This window comes from Arabidopsis lyrata (assembly GCF_000004255.2).
Source record: "Arabidopsis lyrata subsp. lyrata unplaced genomic scaffold ARALYscaffold_3, whole genome shotgun sequence".
NCBI lineage: Eukaryota > Viridiplantae > Streptophyta > Magnoliopsida > Brassicales > Brassicaceae > Arabidopsis > Arabidopsis lyrata.
Window position 1 is genome coordinate 6,379,404 of NW_003302553.1, and position 22,441 is coordinate 6,401,844.

The window sequence follows — 22,441 nt, forward strand, 5'->3', positions numbered from 1 at the left end:
GCATTGGGTCACCGCCCGATTAGGCGTTCTAGGCGATAGTACTTAAGTTTTTTAAAGATAGTTTTGTTTACAAGTAAATCAAAGAAAAATAGTTAGATACACAATTGTGAAAAACCCACAAGCCCATTAGAGTTTTTGTTTACTAAAGTCTACAGTATTGAACAATCAATACTTTCCTAATCATAACCACGTCACAATTTCACAAGTCTCACTGTTGAGCCAAAAAAAAAAAAAAAATCACAAGTCTCACACTCAAGCTCCCTCCAATGCATGACACTCTCTACAAGCAAAAATTGCCGCCATTAAAAGTTTTCTCCACAACTTCATCACCCTACTCCCTCTTCTCTCCTCCGTCTCCTTCCTCACCCTCGCCGCCTTCTTCTTCCGGCCACCGACCCTTATCACTCCACTCATTTTCACCGGTACCGGAGTTACATATTGCCACCGCTGCGATGAATAAGACCTGTATAGAGACGCTGTCACCATCTCCGTCGCTTTCCTCCTCTTGTATTGCGGCGACGAGTACGAGCTGTTGTTGGTCGTATTTACGGTTTTGCCACATCTGCTAATTGGAGGCTTCAAATCCAGTGGCTCTTGATTATTGGGGCTGTTGTTCTTGTTAATGTTGCAACTGCTCGTTCTCGGAGATTGAGAAGTTGAGCTGCTATTACTCCCAAAACTACTTCGGCTGTTCGTACTACTGCTCCGGGAGGTGTATTCGCTGGTCGTACTCGAGATTGACCGCTTTGTATAAATACTGCTCGCCGCCGGGAAAGAGTGTGGCAAGAGACGGCCGTTGAAGAAGAGGTGATCGGCGGGAGAATTCTCAGTGAAAGAGTCTTGCGACGGAGAAGTTGGAGTCAACGATCCGAACTCAAAATCCGGTGGTGGCTCGTCGGAGTTTGTGGTTTCTCTATGATTCTCCATTTTTTGGTGTGTTTGATTTGTGGTCGTATACTTGTTTAAATAGAGGGGAAGACACGTGGCAAATTGGGTACGGGAACGGGAGTGGTGAGGAAGTCAAGCCAGCTCAGCTTTTGACTACACGTGGCAAAGTGAATTGATGGTGTTTGTAATCATCTTGTCTAATTATGTCGACGGTCGACCGGATCACGAATTAATAAAAGACTGATCTTTTAATATAAAGTTTACACAATAATTAATCTTCTTAATTATCTTCCATATTTATAAAATCTTTAGCTTATCTAGTTGCATTGTTTTATGTCGAACAACTATTTATAATCGATAAATTTCTCTGCTATATGTAGCTCACATGTTTTACGCAGGGGACACAAGTTTCCCAAAGATACGCTTTGGGTTAAAGCAAAAGCAACAATGGCTTTATTCAACCATATCAAATGAGCTTATTATTAGACAATTAACAAAAGTGGGAAAGATTCTCTGTTGGTAATCTAACAAGAAACATTTTAAAATTGCAGAGATTAATAAAATCTAATAGTGTTTTTAAAATAACGAGAAATTAAACACACAATTCAACAAAATTTAGACAAAGAACTCGCACTAAGGCTTTTGTCTCCCATTGGACACATTTAGTGTCTCTTTACTCTTTAGGACCCATTACCTAAATAACACCTATCATCATTAATCTCAGTGCTAATCATATTTTATATTGTTAGTAACTAGTGGCTATTTTGCATATAGTAATTAACATTAGAGATATGATTACTAAAAGGAAGCCCATCATAGTTTGGGCTTTGAAACGGCCCATTTATCAACATTCGATTGCAATAATAAAAAAAGGAAGGAAAAGTCATAGGTGGCGCGAAGACGTCAGAGATAGCCGCAAAGAAAGCGGCGGTGGAAGCTGACATGCAACGGTGGCTTTCGTGTCATTCTCTTCTTCTCCTTCTCTCTCTCTTACGCTCGCGATTCAAGATTAATTTCGTATGCATTTTCGTCTCTTCTTCACACACATATATTAGATAATCGTGTCTTTATCTTCGAGCCATGACCGGTAGAGAAATTCTCCACAAGATGAAGGAATCCGTCAAGGTAATCGATTCTTTGTTCACTCCATTTTACTTCAACAATCGCTTCCGATTCGTTAGTATCGAGAATTTGGCCTGTCAATTCGAGTAGATCGGGTCGAAATTGGATTTGGTAGAGCGTAGCGAAATATCTAAATGAAGCTGTAACGTTAGATCTAGATATGTTTGTTGGAGTTTGAGATCCCGATACGATACTAGATTCTAGGGCTTCAACACTGGCTGTTGATTCTGTCTCTGTTGTAATTTAAAATTTGGGGCTCTGTGGTTGTCTCTGGTGCAGGAGAAAGTTGGGCTTGGTGCATCTGCTTCTTCCGCAGATTCAGGGAAAGGTAAGAGCAAGATGTCGAAGCAGATCACACATGGTTTTCATTTGGTGAAAGGTAAAGCTTTTCACGAGATGGAAGATTATGTGGTTGCCAAATTCAAGGAAGTTGATGATAATGAGCTTGGTTTGTTTGCTATCTTCGATGGCCATCTTAGCCACGAGATTCCTGACTACTTGTGCTCCCATTTGTTTGAGAACATCTTGAATGAGGTAATGGAGTTTTCTCTAAAATGCCTGGAAGTTGGTTTATAATTTGAGTAATATATGAACTTATGTTCTTCTTCTCTATTTTTTTTATGGGGAAGCCGAATTTCTGGCAAGAGCCTGAGAAAGCGATAAAGAAAGCTTATTATATAACGGATAAAACGATTCTGGATAAGGCAACTGATTTGGGGAAAGGAGGTTCTACTGCTGTGACTGCGATATTGATCAATTGCCAGAAGCTAGTGGTTGCGAATGTTGGAGACTCTCGAGCTGTTATTTGCCAAAATGGTGTTGCGAAGCCACTCTCAGTTGATCATGAGCCAAACATGGAGAAGGATGAAATCGAGAACAGAGGCGGATTCGTTTCTAACTTTCCTGGTATCTAATTCAGTTACATTTCTGCAAATATATTCTGCTATATTTGTTGCATATACTTGAATTTCATTTGTTTTGAACCAATTCAGGTGATGTTCCTCGAGTTGATGGTCAGCTTGCTGTGGCAAGGGCATTTGGTGATAAGAGTTTAAAGATGCATTTGAGTTCAGAACCATATGTCACGGTGGAGACAATTGATGATGATGCAGAATTTCTTATCCTAGCAAGTGATGGGCTGTGGAAGGTTTTGATCTATCAATCTCGATTTTCAACAACTTACTTGTATGGTTGCTGATTATTCAAAATCTCATAGGTCATGTCAAACCAAGAAGCCGTTGACTCGATTAAGGGAATAAAAGATGCGAAGTCTGCAGCAAAGCACCTTGCAGAGGAGGCTGTTGCAAGGAAAAGCTCAGACGATATCTCAGTCGTCGTCGCGAAATTTCAGTGACATTGACATTAGCTTTCGGTTAGTCTTCTTCTCTCCTTTTGAGCAACTCTTACACCTTACTTGAATCTGTATTACAAGCGAGGCCTTTTCAATTATGGCGTTAGGCATATAAAGAATCATGTCGCGATTCGAGAGTAAAAAACACATTATAATCATATATCTTCAAACTCACCAAATTACTAAACATTATTAGTTGCAAGACTATGCGAAGGTCTTTTACATTTTCGGATAGGCATCCATTACAGAGCAGCATAGAGGGTACAATAGGTTTATAGTTATATATCCGTGTACGATTCAATACCATGATTAGATGCCATTATTTGGATAACAAGAGTCTAGATAGATCATATGTAGATGACAGAAGAGAGAGAGCGGGAGGGTTCATCTAATCTGTGGTCGCTTGAATGATGAGTTGGTCATAGGAAGTTTCATGTCTACCCTGTTTCTTTCTTGAGTCTGGATCAGTTGACCGCTATGCCCTCTTCGTCCTGACCCTTCTCCATAACTGTCACCAGAAATCTTCCTCCTCCTCTCATTGTGTCCAGCTAAGCGCCTCCTGCAACTTCTTTTAGCTTCATCAAACTCTGGTAGCTCATGAAACCTGCTCAAAACAATCAAATTGAAAAACAAACCCCTTCTTGATACCTTTTCTAAAGTAATAGTGAAGAGAAGAATTATACCTGCTGCATTGTTGACAAAAGCGTTGCCTGACCCCTGCAACAGTCGCAGCAGATGCCTTTGCATGAACTTCACAGACTCTGTGTCTGCGGTAGTACTGCTTGGCCTCAGTCAAATTAGCAGTGCACCTATCGACCTGGCACAGTCGCGATGGAACACGGTCTGTGCTAGGACCTCTAACTTTTTCCATCATCCTCTTCCTTTTGTCTTCGTCTCCTACATCTTCCTCTTCTTCATCCATGTCATTCTCCATTTCTTCTTCAACAAGGTTGGAGACTGTAGTCTTGTTTTTCAAGTAACCCCGCCGTTGTGTTCTCTGAACCTCCATTTTCTGGTAAAGCTTTAAGTTGTAGTCTTGGTAAGATGGTGGTGGAATTCTTGTGAGGAATGAGCAATGTTGAGGGATGGGCTTGGGGTATGGAATGAATGTTTTTTGAAGTGTTTAAAAAGGAGAAGATAAGTCGGGAGATGGACCACTGTGTCCTTCTATGCTTCTCTGGTGGAATAAGTACATGATTACGTGATGTGCCTGCTCCCCCAAAAAAGATATATAGTAAAGGGCATTAGATTGGAATTACAGAAGTGAAAAATTTCTTATAAACTATTCATAGGCCTTTTGTGGTTTTGGTTTCTTCTGATGCAATTAATAGTTGGTACAAGATTGAAGCTGTATATTGTACTTCCGGGTTTACTGTTTGACTTTTAATTCGAATTTCTAATTCAAATTGGGGACCCTTTTGTTTTTAACATTGATGTCCTTCTAGGTAATTAAGGTGATCCTTATTGACCAGTGCAACTGTAGACATATAGTACAGGGAAGAAGAGCTGGAATATCATAATTTACGCATGGTCTTCTCATCTAACTTTATAATATATCTCTAGAAACAGACAAAGGTCCTAATAAATGGTGACATCCTTTGTCGATGTAGACTATTGGATTCCTCTTCCTGCAACCCTAGTGGTCATCTATTCTTGGACCCATCTAGACTATATGCATTTAAGGTTAGCTTAGGATTAGAGGTAAAATGGTTATGTTCAGTTTAAACATCTCGTTGTCTTTTTTTTTATGACATGCGGGTTTGTATCTGGTTTTAACTTGGCTTGTCTGTGGTATATAATATGATGTTGGCAGCATGAATATCGTCTGTTCTGGACCATAGCATATCAACGCATTTCGTTGATGCCTGACACTTTTTTTCTTTCTTTCGGGTGTTACCTATAAGATTCTATTTTGTGGGAGTGCAAAATCAGAGATTAAAAGATGGAAAGTAAACAGTAAGTTCACTTTAGCTATAAAGGGTCAATGCAAACGACACTTGGAACTATATTCTTTTGATAGAGAACTTTGATGTTTAAGGTTTAAAGTTTAGCTGCTCAAAAGAGTAATAGTAACCATAAAAGTAAAAAAAAAAAATCTTCACTTTTAACCTTGTTTTTGCTCTGGTAGGAGAAGAGACCTGAGCAGATTGCTTTCATCCTAAGTCTTACTGGTCACTGAAACAAGTAAAGAGTCTTTGAGATTGGATCAGCTAAAGAAAGAATCACACAAGTATGTAAGATGCAATCATCACCACTTCTATGTTAATCTTTTTTTTTTTCCTTTTCAACTCTGTGATTTTCTCTCAGCCTGTTTCTTTCTGGGAAATAAATATTAAACAGTGAAAAACTTTCTTTGCTTCTTTTTTATTAATTATACATTACAGCAGTGTAAGAAAGAGGAAATAGTTAGAATTAGTGGGTAGTGAAAGAGACGGGACATAAAAGGTTTCACATGCCAAACTGTACTCATGTCTTGAGTCTATGACCTAAGCTTTTGGGGTTGTTTTATTTACAATAACAGAATAAATAAATGTTGCCCCTTCTTTTCTCTCATCTCCCCTTCGATTTTTCTTCATTTTCAATTGTTGGTGGTCCTCAAAATGAAATTGTTCTTAGCAGTTAGCACCCTAAATTCAAAGACTATGCTATAGTTTAAGGATATGATTTTGCTTTGGTTTTGTAATTTTTTGTGTGAGCAAGAAGTGAACAAACCATTTAAGTATTTAACAAAAAAAACAGAGTGATCAAACCGTATATGATAGGTTAATGCTCGTCTCCGTCTGCTCGGTGCCAATTTCAAGTTTTGGCCCTGCAAAAGAAACAGATTCGGAATGCGAACTTATAAGAGAGATGCTATCGTATAATCCCTGAAGTGGGGAATATATTTATGCTGTCATATTTCCTCCATGGCGAACTTTTCTAGCTTCGCATTTGTCACTTAACGCAAGGAAACAAAACGCACGTAGCTATCCTTAAGCCACTACTAACACCAAATATCAGAGATGCCTCCTCTCGTTTTCGGTTCCACTTGTCCCCTACAGAACCAAAGAGCATTTGTTCTGTTTATTTGTCATAGATGCCAAAAACTAGATATGATAGTATCATGGATTTTATAACTAAAATACATTTTTAAATTAGAAAAATTGAAAGAAAAGCAAACGGGAATAATGATAGTTCTATTTTATGTATTACAATCGTTTTTTTGTTGTTGTGTGGATATAAACATTTTGATTGTTTTTAGAAAAAAAAATTGAATTACTATTTACTAGTTTTAGTCCCTGTTATAAAAATCGGCCGCCTAGCCGTCTAGGCGGCCGCCTAGGCGCTGATCGGAGGAGCACCGCGGCGATTTTGTCCAAATCGGTGAAAAAAATCGGAGATCCGATTTTTTGCCCGCCTTGACCGCCTAGGCGGCCGCCTAGCCCGCCTAGACGGCGCCTAGACCAATTTTTTTTTTTTTTTTTTTTTTTTTTTTACTTTTTTTTCATCTAAAATTAAAAACGTCCTACTTATGTTCGTAATTTGTATAAAAATCATAAATTTGAAATTAAAATCTTGTTTTCATGTGTTTAATACAATTTTAAAAACAATATTATATAAATTACTTAATTATAATGGATTAATATGTTTATAAAATATTAAATAGCCCTAAAACTAATCCTCGATTAATCCCCGTGTAGTCCCCGATTTTCTTGCTAGGCGCTAGGCGCACCCTCACCGCCCGACTAGCGCCTAGCGATTTTTTGAACACGGGTTTTAGTAAATAGTAGTACACGATTTGTGTCTGATCTGTTAGAGCGATTTTAAGCCTAGAGAATTTGTCCCTCCATTTACGGGAATTGTCAATGAGACCAGCTTTAAATATTTGCCAACGTGAGATTCCTTACATTACTATGGTATCCAGCTGTGTTCAGTCCCAACCCCACAACCAAACTCCGTAGATATTTGTCAATTTATACACACAATTATCGTATCATTTCTTGCATGCAATCACATCATGTTTTTATCATCCTTCGATGGAAAATATTTGGGAGACATATTTTTTTTATTTAAAATATTTATGACATAATATATGTGCATATAAAATTTTAGAAAACAAATATCTAGAAAATTGTTCAGAGTGGTTGTTTGTTTTGCTTTAGTTCAACTAGTAATAAAAACAAATTGCAATGCGATCTACGCCACGGTCCATTCATAAACCTCTGAACCACGAGGCACAAGCAACCTAGCTCTCACTGAAACAACAATGAGAAAAGGAAAGAAACACTATCACAATAGCTTAGGGTGACTTAACTTCGCCGCCGGTTTGCTGATGTAGATCCTCCACGCCTCTATACTCCGTCGTATCCACAGGCTGTTGAACATCCTTCAACTCCACCGCGACCTTATCCTCTTGAATCCTGCCGTCGTCATCATCGCCCGCAACCGCATCACTAATGTTTTGACCCGTTTCCTTAGCCGCTTTCCATGCACCGTCCATCGCATCCTTCACGTTATCTCCTGCGTTGACGGCTGCGTCTGTCGCTTTCTTCACCCCTTCCTTTGCCTTGTCCGCCACGTAATTCGTTGTGGACTTATCGTCGTGACTAGTGCCCTATAAATAAAATCCGTAATTTAATAGCGGTAATACCAAATAAATACTTCGACGAGAAAAATGATACATTCTTATCCAAAAACATTGGAAGAGCAATAATTCATGATCTATCTAAATGTTACAAATCCTGGACATACCTCCGTTTGCTTAAATCCGGTTGAGAAGCGGTTGATACCGGTTGTAGCTTGTCGTAAAACATAACCGGATAAATCTCCCCCTGGAGTTCTTGAAACATTCACCTCCGTGAGTCTCTTCACCAAAAACCTAGTCGCCATTGTTACTTTTCGTTTTCTTGATTAGTTTTTAATCTGTTGCTTTCCCATTTTCCCTCAGTTGCTTAAGAAAGTAGTTAGCGAAGATCCAAAGGTTGCGGAAGTCAGTGGAATGATGGTGTATCGGGCCAACGACACGTGGACAAATTGTAGGACACGTTTCTCAGTTAACGTCTCATTTCTCGACACGTGCTCGAAACGGTTCCCAATAAATCTTTTATTGTCGTGTCGTTTCTAAATTTAGGCCCGTTATAGCAATTTAGGCCCATTATAGTGCTAATTAAGGCCCATTTTCAGAAGCCTAGCTTGAAAATGTTATCTCTTTAATCTGAAATTACAGAAGCAGATAGAAAAATGGCGGAGATGAAGTGTGTCGGAGTAGTTGGTGCTGGACAGATGGGTTCAGGAATCGCACAACTCGCCGCCACGAGTGGCCTCGATGTTTGGCTCATGGACGCTGATCGAGATGCGCTCTCTCGAGCCACCGCAGCTATCTCCTCCTCCGTCAAACGTTTCGTCTCCAAAGGTCTAATCTCCAAGGCAAGATTTTTCTTTCAATTTACTGGGTATTTATTTCTCCGTCGAATCATCTAATTGAGAGATCACCGTTTAAGCAAATTTCAACTGAGCAAAGAATAATCGAATCTTCTGGCGATTCATTAACACGAGAGTGATTTGTATGTTGCAGGAAATTGGTGATGATGCTATGCATCGTCTACGTGTAACATCGAATCTTGAAGATTTGTCTTCTGCTGATATCATTGTTGAAGCCATTGTGGAATCAGAAGACATTAAGAAGAAACTGTTCAAGGATTTAGATGGTATAGCCAAGAGTTGTGCGATTTTAGCTTCTAACACAAGTTCTATCTCCATTACTCGTCTTGCATCTGCAACGAAAAGACCAAGCCAGGTTCAAGACTCTTTTACTTCCTCTGCTCGAATCGATTATCTCTCCGTTCATGAGTTTCGGGTCTGAATAGTGAATATTTCGAACCTTATTAATTGTTTCTTCTTCGTCTCTAGGTCATTGGAATGCACTTTATGAACCCTCCTCCAATAATGAAACTGGTTGAGATCATTCGTGGTGCAGATACCTCAGAAGAGACGTTTATTGCTACAAAAGCTCTGGCTGAAAGGTTTGATCTTTTCTTGAAATAAAGTTTACATGTATGTGATATTCTCAACATAGTATCAAATATTGGAATGAAGTCGATCCATTATCTATCAAAACTGTCACCTTTGGATCAGAATCTTGAATGCATAATACAAATCTCTTTTTAAGTCGAGAACAATTTGATTTAGAGGAAATCCTTAGAAAAGCCTTCTTGGGTTTGATTGCGCAGTTTAACTGACTAAATCGTTGATTCAATTACTCTAATGCAGATTTAAATTTAACTGTATATTCCTGAAACCTGCAGGTTTGGCAAGACAACAGTCTGTTCACAAGACTATGCGGGCTTCATTGTGAACAGGATCCTCATGCCTATGATCAATGAAGCGTTCCACACACTTTACACAGGGGTAGCTACAAAGGAAGACATAGACAGCGGAATGAAACACGGCACAAACCACCCGATGGGTCCTCTGGAGTTGGCGGACTTAATCGGTCTAGACGTGTGCTTGTCCGTAATGAAAGTGCTGCACGAGGGACTTGGGGACTCAAAGTACGCACCTTGCCCTCTTCTTGTTCAATACGTTGATGCGGGAAGATTAGGAAGAAAACGAGGAGTAGGAGTTTATGATTACCGTAAAGCTACACAGAAGCCATCTCCTCGGCTCTGAGAAGCGAATACCAAAGGCAGTAAAAAACAAGAAGACACCTGTAGCTCTTAAGACAAGAACAGTGAATGCTTTGTGGATCGTTTCTGGATTCTTTCTCTGTTCCTTTGTTTCTTGGTAGATATGAAGTTACCGGTAAGCGACCTTGTTTTGTAATCTTGATATGTACTAAAATAAAGTTTAGCTTCAACAAATCAATAAGGTGTTGTTACCTAATCAATTTTTTTTTGTTTCAAATTTAAATTTATTGGTTTAGACTTTAGATTAAAAAGTAATTATCAGCAGTAAAGCTACAAGAAGAAATGTTGTCCAAGACAAAACCATTAGCACTTTGTTGTTTGGTTTGATTGGATCAATATCAAAATTCATATATATCTTCTTCTATCTACTAAGTACTAACCAAAAGTTTTAGGGAAATTTAGAAGCAAAACGACAGAGAATTATGTCTAAGTTATCAACTTATCATCGATGACGAAGAAATTTAAGAGATAATGATTAAAATCATAAAATGATAACTTTTATAAGTTGATGATGCAAAGAATAACTAGTCAAATTGCAAAAGACAAATCCCTCTGTTGACGAAAACAAAATTAGCAAAAGACAAATACCTTATTATTATTAGTATATCTTAGTTCAAACTTCAACGGTAACTCAATTTAACCATGAACTGCACTTTGCTCTTTAATAAATGTATTTTCTTTGAAATTGTAGTGTAATTTTTTCATCTAATCACAAGTTCTAAATCTTATTTGATCTCTCATTTTATTTATTTAAAAACTTAATTAACATATTTTACTATTTAAGTAAATAGTAATAAGCCGAAGCAGGGGATAAAGATATTAAAAGCAGAGCAAAGTTTATAAAAGAAACGAAAATAACAGTCGCACTAAAAATTTATAAACAGTTTCTCAGCCTACATCTCCGGCGATACTCTCGGAGAAGTCACCGGGAACAGAGGCAGAAGCTGCGGCTCAGAATCTCTCGGAGTTGAAATCGGAGACTGGTGCAGGTAATAACCCTTGTCAGCGATAGCTCTCTCTTCCTCCGATAATGGCGACATCTTGTCGAAAGGATCGCCGTCGTTTCCATTGTTTCCCTGCTTTAACGGCGTCACGGGACTGTTAAGTGCAAGCTTGGGAAAATCAAGACAGCTAGGCGACAAAATCTCCTGATTTCTCGGCGAGAATCTTGGACTTCCGGCGCCACCACCACCACCGATCATGAGTGTGTTAATCATGAGACTGTTCTTGAGGTTGTTGTTAAATCCGCCGTGTGATCTTCTCTCGTAAAGTTTGTTGCCAGAATGTTTCTTCGGTTGTGCGGTTTTGATCGGTGGAATCACGAAATTACCCTTGCCGGAAGGAGTCGTCGGAGGACGCGGCGAGTCAGGAGATCTCGGGGAAGAGCTTCCGGTGAGCATCTGAACGACTTGTTTGAAAGAAGAAGTGTCTGCTTGAACAAAAGTTGTTGGATAATGATCAGATCTAGTTATGATGTGATGATGATGTAAAGATCCATTGATAATGGAAGATGAAGCAGATGATGAAGAAGATGATGGTGGGTTTGTTGAAATCTCCATTGATGTTTTTTTAATCTTTTTGGAAGCTTTCTTAATTTTTATGGTTTCCTCTAAAACTTCATTAAAATCGATGTGAGTTTGAGTGAAAGAGAAGAAGGAGAGGAAATTAAAATGAAGGTCTCCTCTTAAGGTTTTGGGATTATAAAAGAAGTTTGATTGGTTATTTTATTTAATCTGGAATCTTTCTTTATGAGAAAAAAAAAACTACTAAAATGAAAAAATATACAGACAAATAAAAGTTGACATAAGGATTTGTGCCCAGGGAATCAAAAGATGTTTTTATTAGGCAATTTTTAATTTCTTACTTTGAATTTGTCTGCCATAGTGCATAAAGGAAAAAAATTGCTTATGAAAGAATGGAACTTTGTCTTCATTAGGATTTAGGACTCTACTAATATTGAAATTCTATAGTTTATTTACACTCTATTCAGAGAATGCTTGGATAACTTATCGAACAACAAATTATATTTGATACTTTAGTTTTAAAAATTATAACATAATTGCTTCTTTTTTCAAAAATAAAAAAAGCATAGAGTCCTTTCTCCGCTAAAGTTATATATTATCAAAGTAATTGCTTTTTATGAGTTTATGTGCATGCATACACCTATATATATATATATATATATATATATATATAAATATAGATTTATCGTATCTCGGTCTCCTATAGCTTTTTCATATCCATGAAATGTTCTAAATACCAATCGAACTCGTACACATGGCAATATTGTGTTTATATATGATGTGTGTGACATCGACGTATCAAATTTTCATTTGTGATGATGATAAAAGAAAGAAACTTCGAATTCTTTGTCTTAGTGGACTATATATGTGCGATATTACATACTTTCTATAAATAAAAGGGAAAATCATGTAGATATATATCCTATATAGAAAGTACAAACTTCCACTACTTAATAAATCACAAGAAAATGTAGAATTATACTATAGAATAAATAAATAATGAATTAGTCGAAGTTTGAATACGTATAATGGCAAGTACGTGTATCTGAACCTATATATACATTATACTATATATAGTAGGATTATTTGGATTAGATTTATTTTCTGTCATTATGACTCGTTCACATATATAAAGTAGACTTAGGTTATAAACAAATTTGCAGAAATTTTCTTATTCATTTTCATTAGAATAAGTCTTAGTCAATATTTCTTTCCTAAAACTAACAAAAAGCTTTTGTACAAGTTTCAATTTAGACTGGTTTTTTAAAGAAACGAAGAAAACTAGAAAAAAGAAAGATGCGATATAGGCGTGCATGTATTGAGCCGCAAACCCTAATGATGAATTTTAAAATTAAAAGTCGTCTGACTATTGAGGCACTTGTACTTCTGATATTGGTTTATTTCTCCTAGCTAGTTGAACGGGCAAATACTCCTATTAGTCTACTTCTACTAACTCTAATTAACTTCGGATTGGCCGGTCCAATTATTTAGACTTATTAATTACTTATTTGTTCTATACGAACCATATTATATGTCGTGTTTGGTTACACTTTAATTCGTATAAGTACACATGTTGCGATAGACTGATTTGGTTTGATCAGTCCAAATTTTTGTTCCTTTTTTTTGTGTGCACAACTAAAAACACTTTTCTCTCTTCTTTAATTCACATAATTAATTCTGTAGTTATTATAATTACGTTGGTGATTATTAAATGCTCTTCTTCTTTTCTTTTCATTTTTTTTTCTCAATGAAAAGATTATGTAGTATTTGGAATTTAGCACATTGCCGATGGCAAAAGCTATAGAGAGATTTTTTTGGGGAGATCATATTGATGATTTCTTGGTTAATGTAGGAAAAAACATATTTTTATCATAGCTGTGTTGAAAGTCAATCGCAATAATAAGATGATAAGCTAAAGTCTATTAATTAGTATTATCTATGAATGCAAGAAACAAACTGTAAATTAATTAATAATTAAAGAAGATGATGAATCTTTACCGCCTAACCCACATAGTTTTTTTTTTTGTTAATTGCCTAACCCATAGTTGGTTTCCCACTTTCTGTCTTTTTACTTTTTTTTTTGGTTAGTAATGTGCTTAAGAATATATTCGTACTACATTTATATGATTTAACTATAAAATAACCATTCACCCACCATTACTGAAAAAATAAATAAAAAAAATTAAACTTTTTAAGGTAAGCTAACGATGCTTATATTAGTGGCTAACAGAGGCTTTCTTGTCATAATCATTAAGTAGTTAGATTCTGTAAAACTTCAATATATTTTCAAGTTAGGTTAAATTATATATCTTCATTCAAACCAAATGTTCCCGTTCTACCTAAATTCTGCCTCAAAAGAATGATAGAAGAGTTTGCCTATCGATATAAATGATTCTGATCTTTTCTTTTTTTTTTTTTTTTTTTTTTTTTTTTTTTTCTGATCCTCTTTTATGATAGATGTTTGATGATGATAAGTTTGCCATCGTTCAGTGCGAAAAAAATGGATCCCAACACATGTGTCAACCACCAACCTTTTCCCGCTGTACAGCGAACACAAAACAAACGATAAAAGTGATTTATTTTTCCACAAGGAAAAAGATTAATTAATGTAATGAAACAAAGAAGCCAAACGAGAACGTGTTAAAATCCCTAATTCACAGTCGACTTTTCCCCACGAGCTGCCTTGATTCCCAACGATCTTGCATCTACTCAAACATTAAATTAGTTACGTACGAGCTTATGTCTTATGGAATACATTGTTTCCGGGTCAGTTTGGGCCGATATGGCCCATGCGGATATCTTCGGAACCCATAACCCTCTCTTGTGTGAATATCTTGACCTTTCAGAGACATGAAGCTATAGCAGTAGACTATATAGGCTTATAAGATGTCATGTGCGTAATTTAATAGTCTTAGATCAATGAACAGATTTTTTTTTTTCTTTTTTTTTTTTTATAATAATGAAAAGTTGTATACGCTCAACCGAATTTCCGCAGGCTCCTCAGAGGTCAACGGTAAACGTTGGTTACTAGTCAACGGGAAGATCCAAGTAAAGTAATGAGTTTGTGTGGTGGCGATGCGATTGTCACAAACACTTGAAGTGAGAAGGAAACGACACTTGGAGGGAAACCATTAGAGTGTCTTAGTCGAGTTTTGCAAGTAAGCGTGACGGACATGTGACTCTTACCGAGTTTCGTGGCACAGCCACCGCCCACACACGTGCAAGGTTTGCATAGGTTTTAATTGGTTTGAAACAACTCATGAACTGCATGACTTCTCAAGTTCTCAGAATAACAGTAAACTGTCCTAAATTGTCTAGGCGACAGAAGAAATATATAAAATACTAACTTGGAACAAAATGTGATCTTTTGGTTTTAGTATGAGGGTGGAGTTGATTTCGTGACCAAATTATTTCCCCACAATTTATTCTATCTCAAGAAAAGCAGTGGACACTATTGGTTAACGAATACATTTAATGCGAAAGTACTGCGATAATTTAGACCGCCTATGCTTCAATCAGAAGACTAAAGACAGTTTCCTAAACTAATTGGCAAGTTTTGCCAAACAAAAATATGCTTATTATTTCTTTCTAGATAGAGGAATCTCTGAAAAACATCAGATTAATCTTCGAAACTATTGGTATATTAAAACATAATAAAAAAAATTGTAATTCATCTACAAAAGAGAGTAGCAAACGCAACAAATGATTAATTTTAACAGAAACAGCTGATAAGAAAACGTGTAACAAAGAAAATTAAAGTAAAATTTTGCACAATATGACAACTAAAAAAAGATGAAATGATAAAATGATAATAGGTGAAAGAGACTTGTAAGTTAAGGTATTGCAGTTGATCCCCTTTTTTCCCTTCCGTTACAATTAGACATCAATCACTTGCTTTTGCCTAATTTTAAGGAATTAATACTTTTTTTTTGGTAGGAATTTAAAGAATTAATACTAAACATATAGTTTAGTTTACAAATTATATTTCAAATCTAGAATTTATGAGTCTTCTTACGGCAATATATATACACATGACATCTTCCCTTATGCTCCACTCTTCCTTTGCTTATTTTGTGTTCCAAAGCCAAACTTTCTTTGTCTAATTAATCAACTCTTTACTTTAGCAAAATGGTCATTAAGATCCCTTGTACGTTCATTAAACTCATGCCCCTCATCTCCTTAATCCTCTATAGTCTTATTATCGCAACGGTGAATACTCATTCGGTTTTAGCCGAAGAAGTTACCAAAGAAGACCCAGAGTTCTACATTCTTGATGAAACTCCTACAATACATTCAAATCTAACAATATCATCCAAAACCCGGCTGCTAGTTTCCCACTACAAAAAGATCAGAAAAGGGATGAGATGTCATGTCGCAGGTTACAACATTTGCGACGGGGTAAAGGCGGACAAGGGGACGAGTTTGTTGTACTGTTGCAAGAAGCATTGTCGGAATATCTTAGGAGACATGAATAATTGTGGACGGTGCGGTCACAAATGCAGATTCGGACAACGGTGTTGCGGAGGCATCTGCACCTATGTTGGCTTTAACCCCAAGCATTGTGGTAAATGCAACAAAAAGTGTAAATCCGGGATTAAATGTGAGTATGGATATTGTGGGTACGCTTGATTTTTAAAATGAAAAAGTTGGACGGTTAAGGGGGGCAATTTTTAAGAGTAGTGTATTACGTAAGAAACTTATAGTAGAGAAATCAACGTATACAAGATTTATATATATATGCATAAGTTATCATGAGAAAGCGTTATATGCATAAGTTATCATAAATTATTTCCTGTCCCCTGATTAGTAGATATATGATCTATGCAATGATTCCATGTAAATGTTATACTCCCTCTGTATTTGAAAAAATGTCGTTTCAACTGTTTTTGGGTGAATTAAGAAAGGGCACAGAATTACAAAACTAACCTTATGAGAAACGATTATTTACAATTATATTTTTGGTATATGTAGTTTTGGTAATTTAGACTGATTAATTATGATCAATTAATTGGGGGTAATTTAGGAAATTTTATGCAAAAGTTGTTAAAATGACAACTAATTAAAAACACAGAAAAAAGGCTAGAACGACATTTATTCAAATACGGAGGGAGTATGTAGTTTGTAACACACAAGCGTTAAGTCGTCGGAGTACGTAATAATACGTATATGATTCAATCTTGTTGTTAATTTCCTTGATTTGCAAAACAATTATATAACTTATTTTTTTTTGGTTTACTAGTAGTAGCTCATTATTATTTTAAAGATTAGCTGAAATTCTTCTTTACGTAATATTTATTTCTTACTGAAACTAACCAACTATGGTGTGACGAATTTTAACTCAAAAGTTATACCATTAACAAGACGAAAGTAATCCACTGTATATAAAGTAAAAATTATCCGTATTCCGAATATCCAAATCTTATTATAAAAAAAACTTAATCATATATTTGTTTGGTTTTATTAGTAACAAATCTGTAATAAAAGTTAGTATTTCCCCCTAAAAATAAACAAGAATCATATAAATTCTAATTCATCAGGGAACATGAAATAGCTTTTATCCAGTATATGCACTAAACGAAAACGCATGAGAGCAACGAGAAGATAGAACCGCATAGCAGAGCAGATCAGAGCATCCAGATGCATTAGACCACCTTCAACGGTGGCTCTTAATGAGAGTTCTTAAACTAAAAGCAATTAAAATTAAATCAAAACATCAAATAAAACTAAGAAACAGCTCTTAGTTAGAACTTAGAAGGTCTCATCGTGTGGATCATATCAAAGATCTTTTGTTCAGTTGTTCTTCAATCTTAGTCTAGACTTGGAAAACACTTTATTAGCATTTTTTTAATGATAAGATAATAATATCTGGATAATTCGATCATGATTTTTAGTTTTTAACCCAATATTACATGTTCCGACTTCTGAGATGGAAAGTTGATTTTTTTTTTTTACTTAACACTGTATACATACTTAGAAGGTTGTTTAAATTTGAAACAATAATTATTACTCCCGACTTTTTAACAATAATAACTTTTTAACAATTACAGTATTAGTTTGGAAAACTTCGCCTGTGTTGTTGACTCCCAAAAAAAAAAGAGCGTTGACTGTATTTTTTTACTTGTGCAACCATAATTAAATCATTCAATTTATAGTTTTTTTCGGATTAACATTTCTATTCCAAGAGCTTAATAAAGAAATCAGTTTAAATTCTTGAAACTCGCGCTCTCTCTTTCTTTCTTTCACCAGGCGTCGTCTTCTCGAGAACGACGACTCCGTCAGAGTCCCAAGAACCGCACGCGCTTCTTCTCCGCGTCTTGGGAAGACGCACAAATGGCAGTAAGTTTTGGATTCTGTCATCAATTTCTCAAATTTCTGTTATTTTCTCAGAAAGTTTCGACATTTTCTTGGAAAAACTTAGGTGAAAATTAGGCGAGACTCTCTGAAACCAGCACGTTGTACGAGTCTTCATCAACTAGCGTATCCTTACCGATTCAATTTCACGGTAAGACGATGAGTCATGAGCTTGAATCTTCAGGGATTGAATTTGAATCTTTAAGGATTGAATTTGATGGACTTGTAGGCGAAAAATTCGTTGGAAAAGGCTGAGATTGAACGTCGTCGGAAAGGTAAACAAATTGTTGTGGCTGATGATGGAGAAAGAATCGAAGTGGGTAATCGTTGTGAAATAGGAGAAGCGAGTAATGCGGCAGCGATAAGAGGCAGGACTGGAGAACAAATTATTGACATAGCCTCTTTGACTGGTCAAAATAGAGAAGATCTCTGCAAAACAGATCAACAAATGCAGACTGATGCAGTTTATAAAGAAGCCCTTTTAAGTGCAAGAAATATCGTTGCTTTGGTGGTGATCTTTCTGGCCACAGTAGGATGTACTACAGGGTTAAATCCACCAGGAGGGCTTAACAATGATGGAAAGGCAGTCTTAGGAAAGGAGATAGCTTTCTTCATCTTCATGCTTGCGGTTTACACCATGGTTCCTGTTTGCATAATAACTCTTGGTCTGCTTTGCGGTGTCACACCACGAAGCCAGAAAGTGCAGAGAAACACATTGAAGCTTTGCCATACCTTCATGTGGGTTGGATTGATAGCATTCGCTGTGGCCTTTGTTTCCGGAAGTTGGTTAATTGTGCCAAGCGATAGATGGTGGTTAAAACTGATTGGTGCGTTAGCCACACTTGCTGGAATGACTATTCTCATGTCTTTCATATGGTCAAAGACAGCCAGAAAACAACTTAGGCGCTTCTCTTTCTGTAAATTGGATGGTTCATCTGATGATGACGAACCAGCAGCTCCTATGGTTACTACCAACAACCCCAAGTAGCAATGGGATTTTTGATATGTTGTTGGTGTATATAATGGGACTTTTTTGATATGTGTATATGAGGGGAGTTCTGATATGGTAGGATTTTGATCTGTTATAGGTACTGATTGATTGAGTGCACGATTGATGTATACTTTTGCTCTGTTCAGCTTCTAGTTGATGAAGAAGTTTTGACTCTCCTTTTACTTCTATAGTTATTTGGTAATGAGCTAGCTAATTCTTAGAGAAACTAGAGAATGATTGATTGAATTACTATCTGCAGACACTATCTAATTCTTTAACAAACCAGAGAATAATTGATTGAAATCCCTTTAGGATACCTGTTTGATGCTTCTGCTTCTGAGATGCAGGCAGGATTCACTTCTCTTTATATAGAACTGACCTTGCTAAAATTCATCACAAATTTATTATCGTTGGTTAGGGCGAAAAAGGTTTTTAGTCTCTAAGAATCTGGTGAACCTGTTGCATTGCAGTTGTGAAACCTTCTTCTGCGTTTTATCTCTTGCAGTAAGTTTTATTTTTCTTCTGCTTTTATCTGGATCGACATATTATTTCAGTTTTGATTTACTGTCTTGGTCTATGGTATTGCAGTCCTGCTTTGACAAGACCAGTCATCTTCCTCCATACGTTGTCTCTCCTGTTGCTTTTCCCCATAGCCATAAACAAAAAAGTTGTAGCACCACAAATCAATATATAGTTCATAGAAGGATTATAAAAACACAGCTGCATCTGTTGCTCCCAAAAGATAGCAAAACCCTTGTACGTGAGATGGAGGAATCTCAAAATGGTGATTGGTGAGCATATCTTATAACATAACCATTATTATTATTCACAATATAATATACAGTAGTTTCTTATTCCGGATAATGAAATTGAAAACGGAGTCCAACAAATGAAGCTTAAAACCTGAGCTTAATATGACATAGGCCCAATTTATCCTATGGGCCAGGCCTGAGGATAACACAACGCTGCTCAGCGAAGTATAAAAAGTAGAAGTCGAATTAGCTAGGGGTTATTAGGGTTTTGAGTTCACCATGTCTGTTCCTCCTCCTTGTCCTTGTTGTGTTCATTGGATTGTCCATAACGGGTTCTGTTGTGAATGCAAATCTGCCGTGGACTGGTATAAGGGTCGACTAAAGAATTGCACTAGGATCAAAGATCCCAATTGTGATCATTCAATGTCTTACCGTGGATACTGTAGCAGGTGCTGTCGTAAGGTGGACGAAAGCAATGGAGAGTTTTTCAATTACATATCCCAAGGTCAGCATTTCAGCTACAAATACATAGCTTACATGAAACGGCAGAGGTTTGGAATCGGGTACGGACAGAGGAAGCTTCACTTGGTTGTTGACTTGCAACACGTGCTTCTAGACTCAAATGGTGTTTTGGTAAAGTTACGACCTTTCGCTCGGGAATTCCTCCGTGAAGCAAACGAGCTCTTTACCATCTATGCATACACCAAATCGGACCCCAAGCAAGCCCGCAGTTTTATTAAGTTGCTTGATCCGCTGAAAATATTCTTCCCAAGTCGGTTCATTACAATCGCTGAAGAGAAGAGGAAGAAGAAGAGTCTTGAGTTTGTCTTGGCGGAAGAAAGAGGGGTTGTGATTCTTGATTGCAAGTCTGAGACGTGGGAGAAGGATGATGAGAGAAACTTGCTTCTGATTAAGAGTTATGATTATTTCAAAGGAATGGAGTATCAACAAGGATTTATCACGAAATTCATCAACTTCTTCAACAAGTCTTCTTCAGAGGAGAAGAGAAATGAAAAAGAAGAAGAAGATGATGATGATGGAGTGCTGGTGGATGCACTCAACTCCCTCAAGACAATTCACCAAAGATTCTTTCATGGCCAATGTAAAGACGTGAGACTTTTGTTACATCCCTCACCCATATAATGATGAATACAACAACCCCTTAAAGCTTTCCTTAAATTTCAGACAACTTGATTTCAGACTTTTGTCTCCATTAATCTCTTCTGGCTTGAATATCTCTTTGATCTTTTGAGAATTCCGAAACTTAGCACTTGCTGAACATTTCAAATTCAGGTTGGTTTAATCAGTAGCAAATCAGTTCACTTTTAATGATTCCGGTCCAAGAGTGAAAATCTAAGAACCTTGGGTCGGTTCACCAAATCTGACTCTAACTAGTAATTAAATTGTCTTACCTTATTCATATAATTAAAGTTGTTACAAAAAAAGAAAAAGATAAGATTTATCCAAAATTTTCGGCAAGCTAAATACATGATTTTTTAATATCCATGGTTCCTTTATTAGCTCCAAGAGATATCCCAAAATTAGGGTTCTACAAGATAACAATTAGGGTTTTAAAAAGGAATGTCTTGCAATCATCGTATTATCGTTGAAGGAATTTGCCGTGAATGCAGATCGAGTGTGACTCAACCTAATGATGACTTTCAACATTTCAATAATCTCGCCAATGGCTTATCCTTGAGCCATGAATTTGTTGGTTCTCTGAAGAGCCATGTTTCCAAAAACTCTTTAGAGAAGAAGAAGCTCCACTTGGTTCTCAATTTGTACGGTACATTTTTCGACTCTCAAGCTTTTCCATGTCTTTCTAACAAGGAGAAGTATCTTAAGGGAAAAGTCAATTCGAGGAATGATCTGTGGCAAACCAGAATCCGTGGTCACGATGTTTTGATAAAGTTGCGTCCATTTGTTCACGAATTCTTGCGTGAAGCTAATAAGTTGTTTATATTACATGTCACCACTCTTTGTATTCCCGAGTATGCTGATTTTGTACTCAAGTTGCTTGATCCGCATCAACTCTATTTTGGGAATCGTATCATTAGTCTTAGCAAACACGTCATATGGGAGAAGACACTTGATCAAGTCTTGGTCGGAGAACGTGAGGTGATTATCCTCGATGATAGATATGACGTTTGGTCACCTGAAAACAGATCAAACTTGCTGCAGATCACAACTTACTCATATTTCAAAGCAACGAAAAAGAGGAACAGCATCGATGGTGGCATGTTCCAGAATCTTTTCAAGTATTTTCTGAAGATATTTTCAAGAGATGACGACAATCTACTCTCGGATTCAAACTCTTACTCGGAAGAGAGAAAAGACGAGAGTGTAGATGATGGAGCATTAGCGAATGCTCTGAGATTCCTCTTCAAAATTCACCAAGACTTCTTTAATCATCACTATAGTGAAAACGATATTTATAAGAGAGATGTGAGAGTTTTCCTTCATTCCTGACTTGTAGACCCAAGACTCAATCTCTTCTTTTAGCTATGGATTTTATTTTTTATTTTTTTTGTTTTTGAAAAAGGTTTACTTCTTTGGACTTTATATATTGTTCCCATATAAACTTGTTTGGAAGGGTTTGCTTCCCGTAAATTATGTATAAGAATTTCTTTCACTCTTCAGGTTACTATGAAGTTTAAAGAGATTGTAGATGAAGAAATACGTGAGTTTATCTATTTGTTCCCATTGTTTGCAGGATATAGTAAAAGCAATGAAGAAATAATTACTATTGTCGTTTGTTTTAAGTTTTAACAAAAAGTGATCGTCCGATTTTATATATG

General features: G+C 36.6%; 10 protein-coding genes across 10 annotated transcripts; 6 read left to right on the forward strand and 4 right to left on the reverse strand.

Moving 5' to 3' along the window:
* Window positions 1–197: 197 nt before the first annotated feature.
* LOC9318989 lies at window positions 198–988 on the reverse strand. The gene has a single exon (XM_021031526.1). It carries the CDS (start codon window positions 925–927, stop codon window positions 253–255), a length of 675 nt encoding a protein of 224 aa, XP_020887185.1. The 5' UTR covers window positions 928–988; the 3' UTR covers window positions 198–252.
* Window positions 989–1,776: 788 nt separating this feature from the next.
* On the forward strand, window positions 1,777–5,912 carry LOC9321143 (probable protein phosphatase 2C 39). The gene is made up of 6 exons (XM_021031525.1): window positions 1,777–2,013; window positions 2,290–2,544; window positions 2,640–2,916; window positions 3,003–3,157; window positions 3,227–3,382; window positions 5,490–5,912. The coding sequence occupies exons 1-5, from the start codon at window positions 1,969–1,971 to the stop codon at window positions 3,362–3,364; spliced, it is 870 nt and encodes a 289-aa protein (XP_020887184.1). The 5' UTR covers window positions 1,777–1,968; the 3' UTR covers window positions 3,365–3,382; window positions 5,490–5,912.
* Window positions 3,500–5,482, reverse strand: LOC110230010 (squamosa promoter-binding-like protein 5). Its single transcript, XM_021031527.1, has 2 exons — window positions 4,045–5,482; window positions 3,500–3,965 (listed from the first exon to the last, which is right to left on the reverse strand). The coding sequence occupies exons 1-2, from the start codon at window positions 4,368–4,370 to the stop codon at window positions 3,746–3,748; spliced, it is 546 nt and encodes a 181-aa protein (XP_020887186.1). The 5' UTR covers window positions 4,371–5,482; the 3' UTR covers window positions 3,500–3,745.
* Window positions 5,913–7,465: 1,553 nt separating the features above from the next.
* On the reverse strand, window positions 7,466–8,307 carry LOC9318990. Its single transcript, XM_002885031.2, has 2 exons — window positions 8,093–8,307; window positions 7,466–7,955 (listed from the first exon to the last, which is right to left on the reverse strand). The coding sequence occupies exons 1-2, from the start codon at window positions 8,228–8,230 to the stop codon at window positions 7,641–7,643; spliced, it is 453 nt and encodes a 150-aa protein (XP_002885077.1). The 5' UTR covers window positions 8,231–8,307; the 3' UTR covers window positions 7,466–7,640.
* A 263-nt stretch (window positions 8,308–8,570) lies between these two features.
* On the forward strand, window positions 8,571–10,228 carry LOC9321144 (3-hydroxybutyryl-CoA dehydrogenase). Its single transcript, XM_002882878.2, has 4 exons — window positions 8,571–8,767; window positions 8,916–9,137; window positions 9,251–9,363; window positions 9,646–10,228. The coding sequence occupies exons 1-4, from the start codon at window positions 8,582–8,584 to the stop codon at window positions 10,007–10,009; spliced, it is 885 nt and encodes a 294-aa protein (XP_002882924.1). The 5' UTR covers window positions 8,571–8,581; the 3' UTR covers window positions 10,010–10,228.
* A 458-nt stretch (window positions 10,229–10,686) lies between these two features.
* On the reverse strand, window positions 10,687–11,732 carry LOC9318991 (VQ motif-containing protein 19). Its single transcript, XM_002885032.2, has one exon. The coding sequence runs from the start codon at window positions 11,583–11,585 to the stop codon at window positions 10,920–10,922; it is 666 nt and encodes a 221-aa protein (XP_002885078.2). The 5' UTR covers window positions 11,586–11,732; the 3' UTR covers window positions 10,687–10,919.
* A 3,846-nt stretch (window positions 11,733–15,578) lies between these two features.
* Window positions 15,579–16,285, forward strand: LOC9321145 (protein GRIM REAPER). The gene has a single exon (XM_002882879.2). It carries the CDS (start codon window positions 15,678–15,680, stop codon window positions 16,176–16,178), a length of 501 nt encoding a protein of 166 aa, XP_002882925.1. The 5' UTR covers window positions 15,579–15,677; the 3' UTR covers window positions 16,179–16,285.
* Window positions 16,286–16,665: 380 nt separating this feature from the next.
* On the forward strand, window positions 16,666–19,067 carry LOC9318992 (ankyrin repeat-containing protein ITN1). Its single transcript, XM_002882880.2, has 3 exons — window positions 16,666–17,885; window positions 17,968–18,051; window positions 18,130–19,067. Exons 1-3 carry the CDS (start codon window positions 17,880–17,882, stop codon window positions 18,886–18,888), a joined length of 849 nt encoding a protein of 282 aa, XP_002882926.1. The 5' UTR covers window positions 16,666–17,879; the 3' UTR covers window positions 18,889–19,067.
* Window positions 19,068–19,922: 855 nt separating this feature from the next.
* LOC9318993 (RNA polymerase II C-terminal domain phosphatase-like 4) lies at window positions 19,923–20,786 on the forward strand. Its single transcript, XM_002882881.2, has one exon. It carries the CDS (start codon window positions 19,923–19,925, stop codon window positions 20,784–20,786), a length of 864 nt encoding a protein of 287 aa, XP_002882927.1.
* Window positions 20,787–21,224: 438 nt separating this feature from the next.
* On the forward strand, window positions 21,225–22,112 carry LOC9318994 (RNA polymerase II C-terminal domain phosphatase-like 4). The gene has a single exon (XM_002882882.2). It carries the CDS (start codon window positions 21,225–21,227, stop codon window positions 22,110–22,112), a length of 888 nt encoding a protein of 295 aa, XP_002882928.1.
* The last annotated feature ends 329 nt before the right edge of the window (window positions 22,113–22,441 follow it).

Excerpts from the sequence above, each read along its gene's own strand:
- LOC9318989 (XM_021031526.1), bottom strand. The coding sequence starts at position 927 with ATGGAGAATCATAGAGAAACCACAAACTCCGACGAGCCACCACCGGAT.
- LOC9321143 (XM_021031525.1), top strand. The coding sequence starts at position 1,969 with ATGACCGGTAGAGAAATTCTCCACAAGATGAAGGAATCCGTCAAG. Across the intron at positions 2,545-2,639 it reads TTGAGAACATCTTGAATGAG|CCGAATTTCTGGCAAGAGCC; the intron begins GTAATGGAGTTT and ends TTTATGGGGAAG. Across the intron at positions 3,158-3,226 it reads CAAGTGATGGGCTGTGGAAG|GTCATGTCAAACCAAGAAGC; the intron begins GTTTTGATCTAT and ends AAAATCTCATAG.
- LOC110230010 (XM_021031527.1), bottom strand. The coding sequence starts at position 4,370 with ATGGAGGTTCAGAGAACACAACGGCGGGGTTACTTGAAAAACAAGACT. Across the intron at positions 3,966-4,044 it reads TTTTGTCAACAATGCAGCAG|GTTTCATGAGCTACCAGAGT; the intron begins GTATAATTCTTC and ends TGTTTTGAGCAG.
- LOC9318990 (XM_002885031.2), bottom strand. The coding sequence starts at position 8,230 with ATGGCGACTAGGTTTTTGGTGAAGAGACTCACGGAGGTGAATGTTTCA. Across the intron at positions 7,956-8,092 it reads CCGGATTTAAGCAAACGGAG|GGCACTAGTCACGACGATAA; the intron begins GTATGTCCAGGA and ends TTTTATTTATAG.
- LOC9321144 (XM_002882878.2), top strand. The coding sequence starts at position 8,582 with ATGGCGGAGATGAAGTGTGTCGGAGTAGTTGGTGCTGGACAGATGGGT. Across the intron at positions 8,768-8,915 it reads CCAAAGGTCTAATCTCCAAG|GAAATTGGTGATGATGCTAT; the intron begins GCAAGATTTTTC and ends TGTATGTTGCAG. Across the intron at positions 9,364-9,645 it reads ACAAAAGCTCTGGCTGAAAG|GTTTGGCAAGACAACAGTCT; the intron begins GTTTGATCTTTT and ends TGAAACCTGCAG.
- LOC9318991 (XM_002885032.2), bottom strand. The coding sequence starts at position 11,585 with ATGGAGATTTCAACAAACCCACCATCATCTTCTTCATCATCTGCTTCA.
- LOC9321145 (XM_002882879.2), top strand. The coding sequence starts at position 15,678 with ATGGTCATTAAGATCCCTTGTACGTTCATTAAACTCATGCCCCTCATC.
- LOC9318992 (XM_002882880.2), top strand. Across the intron at positions 18,052-18,129 it reads CTTACCGATTCAATTTCACG|GCGAAAAATTCGTTGGAAAA; the intron begins GTAAGACGATGA and ends ATGGACTTGTAG.
- LOC9318993 (XM_002882881.2), top strand. The coding sequence starts at position 19,923 with ATGTCTGTTCCTCCTCCTTGTCCTTGTTGTGTTCATTGGATTGTCCAT.
- LOC9318994 (XM_002882882.2), top strand. The coding sequence starts at position 21,225 with ATGTCTTGCAATCATCGTATTATCGTTGAAGGAATTTGCCGTGAATGC.